General features: G+C 64.7%; 2 protein-coding genes and 1 long non-coding RNA gene across 5 annotated transcripts; 2 read left to right on the plus strand and 1 right to left on the minus strand.

Moving 5' to 3' along the window:
* Positions 1 to 2300: 2300 nt before the first annotated feature.
* On the plus strand, positions 2301 to 5533 carry GNG8 (G protein subunit gamma 8). Of its 3 annotated transcripts, none has more exons than XM_051837391.3 (3): positions 2301 to 2798; positions 4918 to 5003; positions 5358 to 5533. In XM_051837391.3, exons 2-3 carry the CDS (start codon positions 4920 to 4922, stop codon positions 5484 to 5486), a joined length of 213 nt encoding a protein of 70 aa, XP_051693351.1. In that variant the 5' UTR covers positions 2301 to 2798; positions 4918 to 4919; the 3' UTR covers positions 5487 to 5533. The 3 variants fall into 3 exon arrangements, with proteins under 3 accessions (XP_051693351.1, XP_051693350.1, XP_089175846.1); XM_051837390.3 differs by lacking the exon at positions 2301 to 2798 and adding an exon at positions 2820 to 3967; XM_089319720.1 differs by lacking the exon at positions 2301 to 2798 and having other exon boundaries at positions 3990 to 5003.
* A 5486-nt stretch (positions 5534 to 11019) lies between these two features.
* Positions 11020 to 11623, minus strand: LOC138846425 (uncharacterized). The gene is made up of 2 exons (XR_011383907.1): positions 11438 to 11623; positions 11020 to 11216 (listed from the first exon to the last, which is right to left on the minus strand). It is a non-coding gene; the product is annotated as an uncharacterized LOC138846425 (long non-coding RNA).
* Positions 11624 to 13262: 1639 nt separating this feature from the next.
* On the plus strand, positions 13263 to 16776 carry PTGIR (prostaglandin I2 receptor). Its single transcript, XM_002722875.6, has 2 exons — positions 13263 to 14349; positions 15082 to 16776. Exons 1-2 carry the CDS (start codon positions 13582 to 13584, stop codon positions 15439 to 15441), a joined length of 1128 nt encoding a protein of 375 aa, XP_002722921.2. The 5' UTR covers positions 13263 to 13581; the 3' UTR covers positions 15442 to 16776.
* The last annotated feature ends 298 nt before the right edge of the window (positions 16777 to 17074 follow it).

A 17074-nucleotide genomic window follows, 5' to 3' on the forward strand; every position in this document is an offset into this window, starting at 1 on the left:
GGTCTATGGTTTTCAGTATATTCCCAGATCTGTGCAAACATCACCACGATCGATTTTAGAACCTTCCTATGCCCCCCTCCCCACCGTCTCCCTCCAGTGTTCCCCCGCCCCTGGCACCCATTCCTCTCCTTGTGTCTTCTGTGGAGTTGACAATCCAGGACACTGCATATAAATGGAAGCCAACATGTAACAGTGGCTTTGGGGACAGCTTTTTTGATTTAGCATCCGCCCACGCTACAGCATGTCAATACCCCATTTCTTTTCATTGCCAAGTAATATTCCATCGTCTGGATTAAGTGTGTCCACCCATTCAGGTCCAGCCCATGCCAGACGCTTGGGCTGTTTGCATGTTAGGGCTGTTAAGAATGCTACAGCTGGGGCTCCCATGAGAGCCTGGAGTTCGAGTCCCGGCTGCTCCACTTCCGATCTGCCTCTCTCTGCTAACACACCTGGGAAAGCAGTGGAAGACGGCCCAAGCACTTGGGCCCCTGCACCCACGAGGGAGACCCAGATGGAGTTTTGGTTCCTGGCTTACAGGCTGGTGCAGCTATTTGGGGAGTGAGCCAGCAGGTGGAAGTCGTCTCTATCCATCTCTCTCCCTCTCCCTCTCTGTAACTCTGCTTTTCAAATAATAATAATAATAATAATAAATCTTTAAAAAAGAAGGATCTGAAGAATCCCGTGCTGTGATGTTGGGGTGCAGGTTTGAGTGAGGCCAGGACTTGGTTTTCGTTTCTCTCCAGTGTCTTACCTGGGAGTGGAATTGCTGGTTCGCATGTGTTTAATTGCCAGATGGCCAGATGCTTTCCTGACTCCTTAAAAAACTTTTTTTTTTTTTTTCATTTTATTTGAAAGAGACCATTTCCAACTGCTGTTCACTCCCCGGATGTGCACAAAAGACAGGGCTGCAGCCCGAGGCCAGGAGCCAGGAACTCAGTGCAGGCAGAGGATCAGGGACTCGAACCCAGGCCCTCCCATCAGGGATGCGAGCCCAAGAGGCACGCGGCAGCCTCAGTGCTAAACGCCCGCCCGCACCGACTTGCGTTCCCCGCTGCTGTGACCCCGTATTTGCCAACACTTGCTATGACGCCTACCGGGACCACGTTTTAGCCGTGGTCCCTTCCCGCACAGCTCTGCGGGGACTGGACTGAAGCTTGGAGCGCAGCTTGGAGGCCGGGCAGCCGTCCTCTGGGGGCCGGGCCAGGTCGGGCGCGGGGGAGGTGGGAGCCGCGGGATGGCGGAGATGCTTCCGCGCTGCCGTCAGCGGGCCGCGCTGCCAGGTCGGTTGCGGAGCGCGAGAGAGAAGGGGTTGAGCCCCGCTGACCCCGAAGGTCAGGTGTCCCAGGAGCTTCTGGGACGCCTTCCTTGGAGATGCCGCCAGGTATTGGGTGGGGACTTCAGTCCTGGGCATTTGGCCCTCGAATCCACCGTGGCCACCCACCCATGAAGCCAGACGTGAACCCGAGTCCGGGGTCTCCGTTTCCTGTTCCATAAAGTGGGACCCGAAGAGCATCGCGGAGCCCTGGGCCGTCCTGGGGTGGGAGGACGGCGGGGTCTGCAGCTCGCCAGGGGCAGCGTCCGTCGGTCCGGGCCCCACCCCCAATCTCCGGCCGCCGCCGTCGGGGAGACGAGGGGACAGTGGGTCGTCACCCTGTCCCCGCCCCCACCCCAAGCTGGGTTTCCTCCTTGGGGGCTACCCAGGCCAGAACCGCTGATGGAAACCAGCTGCGGGAGGCGCGGGCTCGGCGCACGCCCAGGCCCCTCCTCGGCGCCGGCAGACCCCGCTCCGGGGGTGGGGGGGTGCCTTGGCTCCCCTCCCTCCTTCCGCAGCCCGGCCCCAGGCCCTGGCACGTCCGGCGCGCTGATGCTTTCCAGATGTGGACCGCTTCCCCTCCCCCACCTGGTCCAGCGGCGCGCGCGGGGGAAGGGAAGGGGAGCCACTGCGGGCCTGTACCCCACCCTCCCCAATCCAACCGCCACCAGGTCCCAGGCCGGCGTCCCCTCCCCGCGTGTCTCGCTTCCCTCCCGGTTCAGGCGGTAAAAACCAAATTGAAGCGGGCCGAGCGCCCGGCAGACGCTCCTCCCCCACTCCCACCTCTTCCCGGGGCTCCCATCTCGGCCCCGCCCCCAGCGGGCTCCCGGGGCCTCCAGGCGCCAGAGCCCCGAGACCCGCCCCTCGGAGCGCAGCTGGGCCAGGACACGCCCCCGAATGGGGCGTCGGGACACGCCCCCGCAAAGCCCCGCCCAGGACCGCCCCCGAGGGCCACGCCTCCACCGTGCGGTCCCAGGGGAAGCCGCCGGTGTCTCTTTGTCCCTCTGCGCGCCCGGTTCTCTGCGTGTCCGCGCTTCCCCGCCCCCGTGTTCCCCGTGCCCCACCTCCGGGTGTCCCGCCCGCGTCTCCCTGCAGGCCCCTTCCTGGCCCTGTCCCCCTCGGTCCCTCGCTCTCCAGCGCGCTCCGCTGCTGTCCGTGTCCCTGTCTGCGGCTGGTGTCTCCCCGCCTCGCTCTTCCTCTCTGCCTGCGCGCCTCGGTGCCACTCCTCCGACCCGTCTCCGCCTCCTCCGGCGTCTTCCTCTGGTCCCCGCACCTTCCTGCAGGCCGGTGGGGGGGCTCCCGGCCAGCGCAGCTTCTCGGCGCGCGGGCTGCGGGCGCCCCCGTGTGTCCGGCGGGGCGGCCGGGAGCCGCCCGAGGCTGAGTGTGTGCGTGAGGCCCGGCGGGGGTCGGCCGGAGACCCTTGGGGGCCGTCGCGGGTGCGCGCGGCCGCGAGGCGGGGAGTACACCCCGTAGGCGTTCTGTGCAGGTGCGCCCTGGCGAGGGGCCGCGGGCGTGGGGCCGTCGCCGGGTGGTGCGAGGAGATGGTGGGACTGTGTCTGCTGCGTGATGCGGGCAGATTAGTGGTGATGCGGCGAGACTGTGGGTGACCCCGCGTGGCAATGGGTGGGAGAGAGCCCTACTGGTAGTGGTGGGGGGAGGAAGCTGCCATGGTGGGTGTGAGAGTGTGGTGACAGCGGATGTGAGTAAGGCAGTGAGTGTCACTTGGTGTCCGGCTGTGTCACACGGGCAGGCTGCCTGTCAGAGGGGGCTAGGCTGAGATTCACCGAGAGAGGGCGCAGGCAGGCAGCAGGAGGGGACCCCCAGGGGCACAGCCTGGGTGTGTGTCAGCCACTCTGAGGGGCTGTGTGACGCCCCCGTGTGAATGTGTGTGTGCAGGGCACGCAGGCGTGATGATGAATGAGACGGCACGTGTGACAGCCGTGTGTGACGCAGACAGCAAGTGGTGTGTGTGACACCGTGTGTGACGCAGCCCGCGTGTGGGGCGTGTGTGTGAGACCGGGTAGGTGGTGTGCAATCCTCTGGGAGGGGGTGTGAAGCTGTGTGTGTGCATAAGCACATGTGGCTCGATGCGGGTGTCACTGGACCGGTGGCTGTGTTACGGTGTCACACCATGCGATGTCGTGTTTGAGTGCTTGACAGGGAGGTTGTATGTAACATCCGGAAGTGTGTGTGAGACCGTGGTGGGCTGAAACAAGTTTTTTGGAGGGACCCGGGAGAAGCGCGCGAGCCGCCATCAGCCGTGGTGCGCTACGCTGAGAGGGATTGTGTGTGGGAGTCTGTGTGTGACCGCCTGTGACAGGCTGAGAGGCCGCGGGGGACACGCGTGGGAGGGTTGCATGGCTGTGAGTGCAGGGGGACACGGGGGACACCCGGAGAGACGGCTTTCCTGTGACAAGGGCAACACGGAAAGCACAGGAGTGACCGAGACACAAGGGACAGAGAAGGGATGAGATGCAGAGAGAGGACGTAGAGGGACAGACCCAGGCGTGGGGGTGGCGGGAGGTGGCAGTGGCAGGAGGAGGCGGGCCCTTGGGGGCTGTGCCCCAGGGGAGGGGGCGGAGCGGGGAGGGGGACCCAGATGCTGCCTCCCAGCCGCCGCCACCCGCCTGCCATCCTGGCCCCGAGCAGCAACAGGTAGGACTCTCCCATCCTGGTACCCACAGTCCGCTCTGGGGCCACCGTCTATGGGCCTGGGAATGACTGAATCAGTGAATGAATGAATGAAGCTTTACACTTCTGCGTCTCCCTCACCTGTCTCCCCCTTTGTCCCTGCACCCCCCACCTTGCTCCATCTCTCCCTAGCCCCTCCATCGTCCTGTCTGTACCCTGCCCCCTCTCCTCTGTTCCTGTCCCCCTCTCTCGGTCCCTTCCCCCACCCCACTGACCCTTCTACTTCTGCGTCCATCTCCCCCTCCATCTCTCTCTCCATCCCTTCAGCCCTCCCCCAGCCTCTCCTGTCTGTCCTCACCTGTCTTTCATCTTCCGGCGCCTGTCTCTTCCTCCAGCACTTTGTCCTCTCCTGCTTGGCCATGTGTCCATCTGTCCATCGGCCGCGGCTGGGTTGAACGCTCCCCAGCCCTCTCCCCTGGCTGTTAACGAGCAGAGGAGCCTTTGAGGAGGCCAGTGCTGGGGGGGGGGAGCCCTGAGGAGCTGGAGGGGGCAGCTGCTGCCATGGCCCTAATGAGGCCCCCTCCGCGCCCCTCCCGCGGCGATCTTAATTCCCGGTTCTCCCTGGAGCCTCTGCTAATTGGCCTGGGGAGGGACCCCCCTCCTGGCTCCTGCTCTTCCCTGGATCCTGCCCTAGCACCTGTGGCCCCGTCTTTCCGGCCGGGCCTCTGCCTGCACCTGCCTCTCAGCCTCCCATCTGTGCGCCCTCCTCGCTCCTGTCTGCTCCGCCCCGCCTGCCTCGGGTACCCCCCATTCCGTGCAGCCCTGGGTCCCTCCTCCCGGGCCCATCATCTCTCCCCGCGTCGGCCTTCCACCTGCGTCCCACCAGCACCACCCCTACTCGGGGACCCAGACGCGTCCCGGTCCGGTCCGCAGCGCCCACTCCCGCCCGGCTTTTAACCCCTTCCCCACCGCAGCCATGTCCAACAACATGGCCAAGATCGCCGAGGCCCGCAAGACCGTGGAGCAGCTAAAGCTGGAGGTGAACATCGACCGCATGAAGGTGCTGGGTCAGGAGAGGAAGAGCGGGCGGGGGCGCTGCTCTGGGGCTGGGGTCTGCCCGGGGCCGCGTTGGGGGCGGAGCCCGGCGCCGCCGGTGGGAGGATCCCCTCGGGAGCCCGGTCTGAGGGGGGCGGGGCTCGGCGAGGGTGGGGCCCAGGGGCGGAGAGCGGGTGGAGCCCCCTCCGGAGCCCGGTCGGAGGAGGGGCGGGGCTCGGTGAGGGCGGCGCCAAGGAGGCGGGGCGAGGCGCCGCAGTGGGCGGAGCCCCTCGGGAGCCCGGTCTGGGGCGGGGCTCGGTGAGGGTGGGGCCAAGGGGCGGGGCGCGGCGCCAGCGTCTCCGCTGGGGCCCCCCCGCAGGTGTCACAGGCGGCGGCCGAGCTCCTGGCTTTCTGTGAGACCCACGCCAAGGACGACCCGCTGGTGACCCCGGTACCCGCCGCCGAGAACCCCTTCCGCGACAAGCGGCTCTTCTGCGTGCTGCTCTGAGCCCCCCCCCCCGCCCAAGTCGGAATCCAATAAAGTCGGTGACCCTGCTGGTGCTGTGCTTTCTGGGAAACTGAGGCAGGGGCGGAGCTTGTGGCTGGCGTGGGGAAAGCGGTGTCCCTTCCCGTCGCTCCCGAGTGAGTGCGGGGTGCGACGGCCTGTCCTGAATTTATTGGACTGTCCCAACAACCCCAGACACCTCTTACAGATGCGGAAACTGAGCCAGCTGGGAGGTGATGGGGCGGGGCTGGGGGCGCCAGCTCGCTCCTCTGCGCCCTGTGCCTGGGAATTCTAAATGCACACACACGCACACACACCCAATGAATGACCCCCCCCTTTTGTATCTGCCTACCCCCGGCACAGGCCCACGTCTGTCCTCCGCCACTGGACTTCGTTCAGTCATGTCCAGCACTCATTCCTCCACTCACTGTGGCCCCGCTCTGGGAGACGCTGAGGACATGGTGTCGCTGAGCCCGGGCCCTGCTCTGCTGGGAGCCGAGTCCAGCAGGACAGACAGATCTGGACAACACAGAATGTGCGGGGCTGGGCTGGGGCAGTTCAGCTGGAGCGTTTATGAAACTTAGGGACAGGCCGGCGCCGCGGCTCACTAGGCTAATCCTCCGCCTAGCGGCGCCGGCACTCTGGGTTCTAGTCCCGGTCGGGGCGCTGGATTCTGTCCCGGTTGCCCCTCTTCCAGGCCAGCTCTCTGCTGTGGCCAGGGAGTGCAGTGGAGGATGGCCCAAGTGCTTGGGCCCTGCACCCCATGGGAGACCAGGAGAAGCACCTGGCTCCTGCCTTCGGATCAGCACGGTGCGCTGGCCACAGCGCGCCGGCTGCGGCAGCCATTGGAGGGTGAACCAACGGCAAAGGAAGACCTTTCTCTCTGTCTCTCTCTCTCACTGTCCACTCTGCCTGTAAAATAAATAAATAAATAAATAAAAAAGACATCGCTGCAGACACTCCCCCCTATCCAAGTGCTTGGGTTCAAGCCCCGGCTTGGCTCCCGATTCCAAGTCCCCACTAGTGCTCATGCTGGAGGCAGCCCTGATGGCTCCAGGTCGAGTTCTTGGCTCGCAGCTTTGGCTTGGCCCAGGCCCGGCTGTTGCGGGCATCTGGGGAGTGAACCAGCAGATGGGAACTCTCTCTCTCTCTCTCTCTCAGATAAATAAAAAATTATTTAATAACAACAAAAAGCTTCAGGCCATGGAGAGGAGAGAAGCGAGCGGAGAAGAGAGAGCAGGCAGGCCCTGAGCTCATTCCTGCACCCACCTCATTTGTCCCCGGGGTCCCGTGCAGCCGAGGCGCCCGCTTTGGGGGCGGCCGCCGGCGCATGCGCAGCTCCGGTCCTGTAATTTTGTGACTGCTTTCGGCCTATGTGCTGCTTACAACGTCCTTGGCTCGGTTGCCAAGTTGAAAAGCAGAAGCATTTCTCGTGCAGCTCCGTGTTCCCGGCTTCCCTGGAGGTGTGAGGGCCAGTGACCCACAGGTGACCCACAGGTGGCCACCGGCTAGGGGACGGGACCTGGGCATTCCAGTTCGCCAGTCTCCACCTTGCCCTACTCCCAGTTAAGGAAGCTGAGGGTCCAGCCTGGTGCTGCGGTGCCGTGGGCTAAGGCTCTGCCTGCAGCACTGACATCGCAAATGGAAGCCGATTCGCATCCCAGCTGCTCCACTTCCAATCCAGCTCTCTGCTGTGGCCTGGGAAAGCAGTGGAGGACGCCCAAGTGCTGGGGCCCTGCACCCGCGTGGGAGATCCGGAAGAAGCTCCTGGCTCCTGGCTTCAGCCTGGCCCAGCCCTGGCTGTTGTGGCCATTTAGGGAGTGAACCTAGCAGATGGAAGACCTCTCTCTCTCTCTCTCTTTGTCTTTCAAAGTAATAAAATAATTTTAAAAAATCTTTAAAGAAAGGAGGCCGGCGCCGTGGCTCAATAGGCTAATCCTCCACCTTGCGGCGCCGGCACACCGGGTTCTAGTCCCGGTCGGGGCGCCGGATTCTGTCCCGGTTGCCCCTCTTCCAGGCCAGCTCTCTGCTGTGGCCAGGGAGTGCAGTGGAGGATGGCCCAGGTGCTTGGGCCCTGCACCCCATGGGAGACCAGGAAAAAGCACCTGGCTCCTGGCTCCTGCCATCGGATCAGCGCGGTGCGCCGGCTGCAACGGCGGCCATTGGAGGGTGAACCAACGGCAAAGGAAGACCTTTCTCTCTGTCTCTCTCTCACTGTCCACTCTGCCTGTCAAAAAAAAAAAAAAAATCTTTAAAGAAAGGAAGAAAGATGAAAGAGGGGCGTCGTCTGGCGCACTGGTGACAACCCCGGTGAAGACGCTTGTGCCCCGAGTCAGTGGCTCTGGATTCCAGGCCCAGCTCTGCTCCGGATTCCAGCATCGCACTAGCGCAGACCCTGGGAGGCCGCGGGGATGGCACAAGGAGTTGTTCCCTGCTACCCACGTAGGCGAGCCCTGATTCAGTTCCTGGTTCCTGATCTCACTGTGCCCCAGCCCCAGCCCCAGCCATGGCAGGAGATACTGGGGGAAAGGAATCAGGATCTCTCTCTCTCTCTCTCTCTCTCTCTCTCTCTCTCTCTCTCTCTCTGCTTCTCGAAACAAACAGGGGCCTGTGTTGTGGCGCAGCAGGTTTAGCCACCACCTAATGCTGGGGTCCCCCATTGAAGCACCTGAGACCCGGCGGCTCCACTCCCATCCAGCTCCCTGCTGATGCACCTGGGAAAGCAGCAGACGATGCCTGAGTGCTTGGGCCCCTGCACCCACGTGGGAGACTGGGATGGAGTTTCTGGCTCCCGGCTTAGGCCTGGCCCAGCCCCAGCTGCCACCATTTGAAGAGTGAGCCAGCAGATGGAAGATCTCTTTCTCTCTGTAACTCTGACTTTCAAATAAAAATAATATAAATCTGGCCGGCGCCGCGGCTCAATAGGCTAATCCTCCGCCTGCGGCGCCGGCACACCAGGTTCTAGTCCTGGTCGGGGTGCCGGATTCTGTCCCGGTTGCTCCTCTTCCAGGCCAGCTCTCTGCTGTGGCCAGGAGTGCAGTGGAGGATGGCCCAAGTGCTTGGGCCCTGTACCCCATGGGAGACCAGGAGAAGCACCTGGCTCCTGCCATCGGATCAGCGCGGTGCGCCGGCCGTGGCGGGCATTGGAGGGTGAACCAACGGCAAAGGAAGACCTTTCTCTCTGTCTCTCTCTCTCACTGTCCACTCTGCCTGTCTATATATATATATATATATATAAATCTATAAAAAAAAAAACAAAAGACAAAACAAAACAAAAAAACACACCAACCAAAGAATCCCAAAATCAAACAAAGCAGCACCTTCTGTGTGGTCGTTGCCCCCGCCCCGGGAGGTGCACACAGGGAAGTCGGGGGTTCAGCCATTGAGTCTTCCTGGTTGGCCCAGGGCCGCTGAGGGGCAGCCCCTCCTCTTTGCATCCCCACCCCTCTTCCAGGAGCCTCAGCGCGGGCCTGAGGGAAGCTGGACCCTTGCATCTGGCTGCAGGTGGCTATGGGCTCAGCTCCCCAGGGCGCCGTGCCTGGGTCTGGCAATTGCTCCATTATTCGCATCGGATTAGGGTCCCCTGGGTCCCCACTCCGGAGGCTCCAAGCAGGAGCCGCTGTAATTTCATCCCCCTCTCTCCTCCCCCCTCCCTGCAGGCTCCAGCCTGGTTGCGTTATGTCTGGGGGAGCCCCTGGGGATGGGGGGGCCAGGGAGAGAGCCAGGGAGGAGCTGGGTGGTGGGGGAGGGATGTGGGAGGCAAGGAGCCAGGAGGAGCCCAGGATCCACAGAGCAGAGTCCTCGCGGCTTAGAGGCAGGAAGGCAAGGGGCAAGGGGACCCGGGACCCTGGAGGTCTCTGGGGGCTGGAATTCCAGAATCTTCCAATGAGGGGGAACCAAGACCCTGGGGTCCTGGTCTCGGAGGTCAGGCGCTGTGGAGAAGCAAGAGGGGCGCAGAGGGACCGGCAGGAAGTCTGCCTGGAGGAGGAGGGGCAGGGAGGCTGCAGGACTGAGTGTGGGGAGAAGCCAGAAGGGACAGGGCAGGGGCCCAGCTGTCGTGCGTTGAGTAGCAGGAGCACAGACCCGAGTAATCTGATTAGCCTTGGACCGGGCAGTGTCGCCAGCTGCTGTCCCCCAGCTATGAGTTCAGCTCCTGGTGGCCAGGCCTAGGCAGGGGTCAGGGCCAGGCCACAGGGTGGCGGGGGTGGGGGTGACGTGTTGGCTCCCGGCAACCCCTCCCACTCATGCCCCAGACTCTGTGGGCCCTGAGGTTCCCCATCGCGGACCTGTCTGCTCTCTCCCACGTGCCGAGGCCGAGTGGGGGGGAACCCAGAGCCAGGACAAGCCGGCATCCCAGCCATCACTCACTAAAGCCCCTCTCGCGAGCTCCAGGTCACTTAATTCTCAAAATAGCCACCAAGGGGACCATCTGTGCCCATTTTACAGAGAGGTGAAGTCACCCGGCCAGGGGGTCTGGAGGGTGGAGAAGAGGTTTGGGGTTCTGGGGGACCTGGCGGATGGGATGTGAGGGTTTCCCCAGGGGAGGGGCACAGGCAGGGAGGGAGGAGACCCAGCGAAGCCCCCACATCATGGGCAGAGAAAAATGGCCTCTGGCCATAGGTGCCGGGACACAGCCACGGGGGACCAGCAGGCGAGAGCAGCTGGTGGCGGGGGCACAAGCCGTGAGGCGGCCCAGCGCCCCAGGACGGAAGCCGGGCAGCCGGGCAGCCAGGCGGCCAGGCAGGGGTCGGGCCCAGGGCCAGCGGGGAACAGAGGCCTGTGCCGTCCAGATGCACGTGTGGGCCGGCAGCCGGAGGTGCTGGCAGGCGGTGGGCGTGTGGAGCCTGTCACAGCTCCACTTCCTGGTCTCTCGGGAACACTCATCCAGACATGTGGGGTGACTCAGCCGAGGGCCCGCCTGCTCTCTAGTCGCCCATTGGGTGGTGTCCCCTGGGCCCTGCTCTGTCCCCAGACCCCTGGGCTTGGCCTGGGGACATCCCTTTCCCAGGATTCCAGGCCAGTGAGTGGTGAGTGGTGCAGATGCGCTTTGCACGCACATCCGGGCAGACACAGCCATAAAGGGCATTTACTGGGGCCCATGTGGGCGCCGGTTCAAGTCCCAGCTGCTCCACTTCTGATCCAGCTCCCTGCTAATGCGCCTGGGAAAGCAGCAGAGGATGGCCCAAGTGCTTGGGCCCCTGCACCTGCATGGGAGACCCGGATGAAGCTCCTTGCCCAGCCCTGGTCCTTGCTGGCATTTGGGGCCTGAACGGCGGATGGAAGATTTCTCTCTTTCTCTCTCTGCCTCCGTAGCTCAACCTTTCAAATAAATAAATCAGTCTTCACTATTGTGACTGACACACACAGATGCACAATGAGACCTCCGTGCACACAGACTAGCAACGCCCCCACGCAGACGCCCCTGTGCCTGCAAAGACACCCAGGAGCCCAAGCTGCCCACAGCCACACACACACACACACACACACACGGCCACGCCCATGCACCACATGCAGCAGGTGTTTTGGAAGTTCCTGGAAAATTAAGTTTATTTCAGTGCAAAAACATTTTGAAATGCAGGATGGCTTTTCGTCATCTGCACCAGCGCTCACAGGAACACTCACCCTGATAACGGTGCTAACCCAGGGAGCAGGCACGGCGGGGCCCCAGGTCGAGGCGTCCCATGGAGAGCCTGGTTCGAGTCCAGCTGCTCCACTTCCAATCTCTGCTGTGGCCTGGGAAAGCAGCAGAAGATGGCCCAAGTCCTTGGACCCCTGCACCTGTGTGGGAGACCAGGAAGCTCCTGGCTCCTGGCTTCCGATTGGCCCAACTTCAGCTATTGTGACCATTTGGGGAGTGAGCCAGGGGGTGGGAGACCTTGCTGTGTCTCCCTCTATCTGTGACTCTGCATCTCAAATAAATAAATGTTCAAAATAAATAAATACAACAAGCTCACCCTGCTCACCATGCGGGTTCCAATAATCCCACAGACTCCCAGCCCATGTTCACGAACCGGCACTCAGCTTCTCTGGGGCTCCCATCCCCCAGCCCTGCGGCGCAGTGTCACACGGAGTCAGCGCCACAGCCTCAGTGGTCTCTGGGCTGTCGTCCCACTCCTCCAGGAGGCTCAGGCCCGTCCCTGCAGGGAGAGGAGAGAGGAGAGCTGCTGACTCACGCGCCCAGTGCGGTTCCCTCTACATCTCCCCATCGCCCCCGGAAGCCGCCCCTCCCGCCGAGCAGCAGGGGCAGCCCCTCACCACACGGCACCCAGATGGGAGCAGATCCCCTTGCCTTGTGGGCTTGGCCCACGGGCCCTGGCTGCTGGGAGGTGAGCCTGGGCGGACTCCAGGACGCTTTGTCCCCTCATTAGCAGTGAGTCACAGCTCCTGCCGCCCACGGGCTCCTGCCGCTGGCTGCCAGCGGCCTCTCGTGGCACGCAGTGGGAAACTGAGGCCTGGAGGCGGGCAGGGTCCGGGTCCGAGGTCCCCCCTGGACTTGGGCGCACAGAGGACTTCCCGAAGGCTTAGCGGTCCTGGTGGGGCAGGAAGCTGACGGAGGAGGGAGTGGGGAAAGGGAGTGGAGGCTCCGGGAACCAGAGCTCCCCACCTCCCGCCACTCCCAACTCCCCTGACACCAGGACAGGCCATAAGCCCGCCAGGCGCCATCCGCCGTTAATGTGCTGCAACTTCCTGAGCTCTGCTCGTCCTGGGGACTGGCAAGCGTGGGGTGGGGGGCACTTGGCCAGGAGGCGGGGGCCTGCACGCAAAGGCACCCCCGGGCGGGGCTGTGTGCCATCCTTGGGAGGGCCCCAGGGTGGCTGCAGCGGGGGTGCACGCTCAGCGGAAACTGGCTGGCAGCTGGGCACGGGTGATAGGCAGTGGGGGCGGGGCAGCTGCCCGCCGTCCAGCCCCGGGACAAGCGCATCCCCACGCACAGGCTGTCCCCCTGTTAGGGTGGGCTGCTGGCCTTGGCCTGCAATGGGGAGACTGAGGCAGCAACCCTGCCCAGGCAGAAGGTGGTGGAAGTGAGATGGGAACCCTGAGTTTGTACTCTTGACGCCCAAGCTGGCTCCTGGAAAGACAGGGGGTGTGGCACCGATGGCTAAAATACTGCTCTTGGAAGTCAAGGTCACCGGAGCTTGTCCAGGGCCTGGGAGCACTGGGGAGGAGTGGAGAGAGCGCCAGCCCCACTCCTCCTCCTGGCTCCGTCCTCCGGCTGCGAGCCGGGAGCAGGAAGCCCAGGGCAGGTTCCAAGCATCGGCCTTTCTCCTCCCCGGCCTGGCCGCCTCGCTCCTCGGCCTTTTGGAAAGATGAAGTGCGTCCGGGGACCAGGAATCTCAGTGTTGTCTGGAAAAAACTGCATCAGGGAGGAATTTCCTGGTCATTTCTCAATCCCTGGTAATGTTCTAACCCCGGGGCCCCGAGCCCAGAATAGATCCCAAAGGCCACCCCGCCGGGGTCCCGGCTGGCCCGGCCCTCGAGGAGTGGCCAGCTGTACCCCTCCACCCCTGGTGGGGGGGACTCAGAGGCTCCCAGCCAGGGTCTGAGAGGGGGCCCAGCTCCTGGGTGGGAAGAAAGGGGTACCCTTGAGCGGGGTGGCGGCAGGTGGCTCGGTCAGGGCTCACAGAGGGGACGTGAGGGTGGGAGGAGAGGCGGAGGCTGGAGATGGATGAGCTGAGCCGGGGCCGGGGTGCGTGCCAGGGAGGGAGGCAGAGGGAGCCCATGGGGAGGGAGGGCGGGGCAGAGAGAGGAAATGAAAAAGCCGGGGTGAGCAGGCAAGATGAGGCGGGAGGCGGGGGACGCTGACACAGAGGCGAGAGCCACGGGGACGGGAGGAGCAAGCCGGGGCCGGGGGAACAGGAGAGGCAGAGGCTGGGCAGGCGCGGGGAGGAGGCCGGGGGCGGGAGAGGACGGAGACCGTGAGACTGCAAGACACAGAGAAGGGAAGGGAAGACATCGCTGGAGAGAGACTGGAGAAGGCAGGGGTGGAGAAAGAGGGTGAGGCCGGGGCTGGCCGGGGGCGTCCAGGTGGGCCGCGGGGGCGGCCTGGCTCCCCTGCTCCCCCACCTCCCCGTCCCAGGGGCCCTCGAGCCCAGCCAGGATGGCGGACTCCTGCCGGAACCTCACCTACGTGCGAGGCTCGGTGGGGCCGGCCACCAGCACGCTCATGTTCGTGGCCGGCGTGGTAGGCAACGGGTTGGCGCTGGGCATCCTGGGCGCCCGGCGGCGCTCCCGGCCCTCGGCCTTCGCTGTGCTGGTCACCGGGCTGGCCGTGACCGACCTGCTGGGCACCAGCTTCCTGAGCCCCGCCGTGTTCGTGGCCTACGCCCGCAACAGCTCACTGCTGGGCCTGGCCCACGGCAGCCCCGCGCTCTGCGACGCCTTCGCCTTCGCCATGACCTTCTTCGGCCTGGCCTCCACGCTCATCCTCTTCGCCATGGCTGTGGAGCGCTGCCTGGCGCTCAGCCACCCCTACCTGTACGCACAGCTGGACGGGCCGCGCTGTGCCCGCCTGGCGCTGCCCGCCATCTACGCCTTCTGCACGCTCTTCTGCTCGCTGCCGCTGCTGGGCGTGGGCCAGCACCAGCAGTACTGCCCGGGCAGCTGGTGCTTCATCCGCCTGCGCTCCGCCGAGCCCGGAGGCTGTGCCTTCTCCTTGGCCTACGCCAGCCTCATGGCCCTGCTGGTGGCCGCCATCGTCTTCTGCAACGGCTCGGTCACCCTCAGCCTCTGCCGCATGTACCGCCAGCAGAGGCGCCACCAGGGCTCGCTGGTCCCCGGCCCCCGGGCGCGCGAGGACGAGGTGGATCACCTGATCCTGCTGGCCACCATGACGGGCACCATGGCCGTGTGCTCGCTGCCGCTTACGGTGAGTCCCCCTGCGGGAGCGGGGCTGGAGGGCTCCGGCTCAGCCTGCAGCTGAGTGTGCGGCTGAGACTCCGCAGAGGTCAGGAGGGCTCTGTCTTTCGGGAGCATGGCCCGGGCCCTATTCGATCCCCTGGCTCACCCCCCTTTCTAAACCCCCGGCCCCTAAGTCCAGCACTCCTGTCCCCGTGACGAGCCCACGGCCAGCACTCACTGAGCCCAGGGGATGGATGATGCCTGCCTGCCTTTCTGAGCTGATGCCATGTGGTGGAAACCGCACCGCGTCTCGCCAGGGCTGCCCCCTGGGTCCCCCCATCCCAGAGCTGAGCCCCCCACCCTGCCCCACCTGCTCCCCACTTCCCCCAGTCCACGCTCCCCTGCCCCGTCCCCACCCCTGCTCTCTGCAGAGACCCTGGGCCCCGCCCCGGCGCCTGTGGCACTGGCTTACAATTTCTGCCTGTACAAACGCCTTGAGCCTCGGTGGGGGTTACCATGGCTCAGCTGGGAGCTGTGACCCCAGCCCTGGGGGGGTGTGCTCCCGGGGAGACCTCAGGCTGGAAAAGCAGCGGGCAGGCCGAGCGAGGAGGGGCTTACCTGGTCGGGCCCCGTCTCCCTCCTCCCGGGCCTCTGTGCACCCCGGATACATCAGCAGCTGTTTTCTTATCTGGCTTCCTTCCACTTCTGGGCGACGGGGAGGAGGGGGCCGCTCCCTCACGCCCCTCCCCCTTGTCCCCAGATCCGTGGCTTCACCCAGGCTGTGGCCCCCGACAGCAGCGAGATGGGGGACCTGCTCGCCTTCCGCTTCAACGCCTTCAACCCCATCCTGGACCCCTGGGTGTTCATCCTGTTCCGCAAAGCCGTCTTCCAGCGCCTCAAGCTCTGGCTCTGTTGCCTGTGGCCGCGGTCCGCGCTCAGACACTCCCAAACACCGCTGCCCCGGCCCGCCTCGGGGGCCCCCGCTGCCCCCCAGGCGACAGAGGGGACCTGGGTGCCTCTGTCAGCCTGGGCCCAGGGGCGGGCGGCGGCCCTGGCGGGCAGCAGCACCGTGGGAACACCGTCCAAAGCGGAGGCGGCCGTTGCCTGCTCCCTCTCCTGACAGCTCGGCTGGCCCCGGGGTCCCCTGCCCTCTGGACTTCCGGGGGCAGAACCCGGGGCCAGGGCTGATGGCTGCAGATGTCGGAGCCGTGGCCCCCGGGCTCTGGGGGGCGGCCAGCTGCTATTTCTGCCGGTTGCGGGCGGGTGCTCGCTACAGGCTCTGGGAGGAGATGGGGGCGTTTATCTTGGCGCAGAAGGAAGGGTTCTCTCAAAATAACCCGCTCCGGCCCTCCGGCCCATCCATCTTGCTTATCCAAATATTTAGAAGGGAGCAGAGTTCCCAGTGGCTTCTGTGCACTGTGGCTGCGGGGGTCAGGGTCCCAGCTCCCCTCCTTGTCCACGGAGGGGGCCCCACAGGGGTCGCCAAGCAGCCCTGGCCGGCCCACCTGTGCCAGCAGAGCCTGGGATTCTGGGGACACGCCTGCCTCCCCTCAAGGAGAGCTAGCGCAGGGGCCGCTGCCGTGGAGGTGACATCGCCCGGCCTGCACCGCCCACGCCCTGAGAGGTGAGCAGTGGGGGTGAGGGCGTGCGGACCCCACACGGGCCGCCCAGATCGCAGATCCAAGTCCGGGGCCTGTCCCTGGGGTCCTGACCTCACCTCGTGTCCCAGGAGACCTCAGGATGCCATGCCCCCATTCGCTGAACAGAAAGACCCAGCGGGAGCGGCCTCCGCCCCTCCCCCACTCCTGGAGAGGCCGGGGATCCAGGGTGCTTAGGAGGGCGCTGACCAGTGTGAAAGGAAGTGAGCTGGCATTGGGTGGGGGAGGGGAGTGGGACGGGAGCCCCAGTTCCCCTTTCCCGCTCACCGCTGGGGGAGGGGGTTCTGGGAGGCCGGGTTCAAGGTCCAGAGAGGGCGCTCACCTGCCCCAAGCCACACAGCCGGCATCGTGTAGCTGGGCTTCTGTGCACCTGCAGGGCCCGGCACGCCCTGTCCCCCGGTTTCCTTCCCAGCCGGGTCTCCTGCTTGGTTCACGGGCTTGCTCTGAGGGTGAAGCCATCCCCTCTGGAAAGCCACTTACGACCCGGGGGCTGGAGGGGAGCCCGCACGGCAGGGTCACGGTCACTGTCACTGTCACCGTGCCCTGTGGTTTTTCTCCCATTGCTCTGCAGGCAGACCTTGCCCTGGGGCTCTCCCCTCCCCCCCAGTCACCACGCTGCAGGCCCCAGGCCCGGGAGACCCGCGGATGGGTCACGGAATGTCCTAGGACTCGACAGAGGTGATGGCTGCGCAGCCGTGTGTCCTAAACGCCTCTGACTGTAGGTTTGAAGTGGTTAAAATGGAAGCTTTTCTGTCACGGGATCTTACCCCAATAAAGAAAAAAAAAATAGGGCCTCACTCCCGGCTGCTCATCTCAGACCCCAGCCGTGCCGGGCCCGGGTCTCTCCCAGCTCGCTCACGCTGTCCGCGCTGCCCGGCGCTGTCCGAGCGGCTCCGCTCCCGGGTGGGCGCCACTGCCTGGAAGCAGGGCTAGGCCCCACGGCCGGCCGAGCTGAGGTTTCTCTGCTCACCCTCTTCTCAATGTGGGCAAGGCTGGGGGCTAGGGCCCACATCAGGGAGGGCTTCCTGGAGGAGGGGAGGACTGAGCTCCACCCCCCTGAGCCCGATTGGCTGAGGCTGGGGGTGCAGCGTGACT

This window comes from Oryctolagus cuniculus, chromosome 18 (assembly GCF_051225735.1).
Source record: "Oryctolagus cuniculus isolate XC-2025 breed Fujian yellow rabbit chromosome 18, ASM5122573v1, whole genome shotgun sequence".
In the NCBI taxonomy this organism is placed as follows: Eukaryota; Metazoa; Chordata; class Mammalia; order Lagomorpha; family Leporidae; genus Oryctolagus; species Oryctolagus cuniculus.

What these genes read in the sequence shown, in the direction of transcription:
- PTGIR (XM_002722875.6), top strand. Translation starts at nt 13,582, where the DNA reads ATGGCGGACTCCTGCCGGAACCTCACCTACGTGCGAGGCTCGGTGGGG. An exon ending in TGTGCTCGCTGCCGCTTACG is followed by an intron (nt 14,350 to 15,081) that starts GTGAGTCCCCCT and finishes CCTTGTCCCCAG; the next exon opens with ATCCGTGGCTTCACCCAGGC.
- GNG8 (XM_051837391.3), top strand. Translation starts at nt 4,920, where the DNA reads ATGTCCAACAACATGGCCAAGATCGCCGAGGCCCGCAAGACCGTGGAG. An exon ending in TGAACATCGACCGCATGAAG is followed by an intron (nt 5,004 to 5,357) that starts GTGCTGGGTCAG and finishes GCCCCCCCGCAG; the next exon opens with GTGTCACAGGCGGCGGCCGA.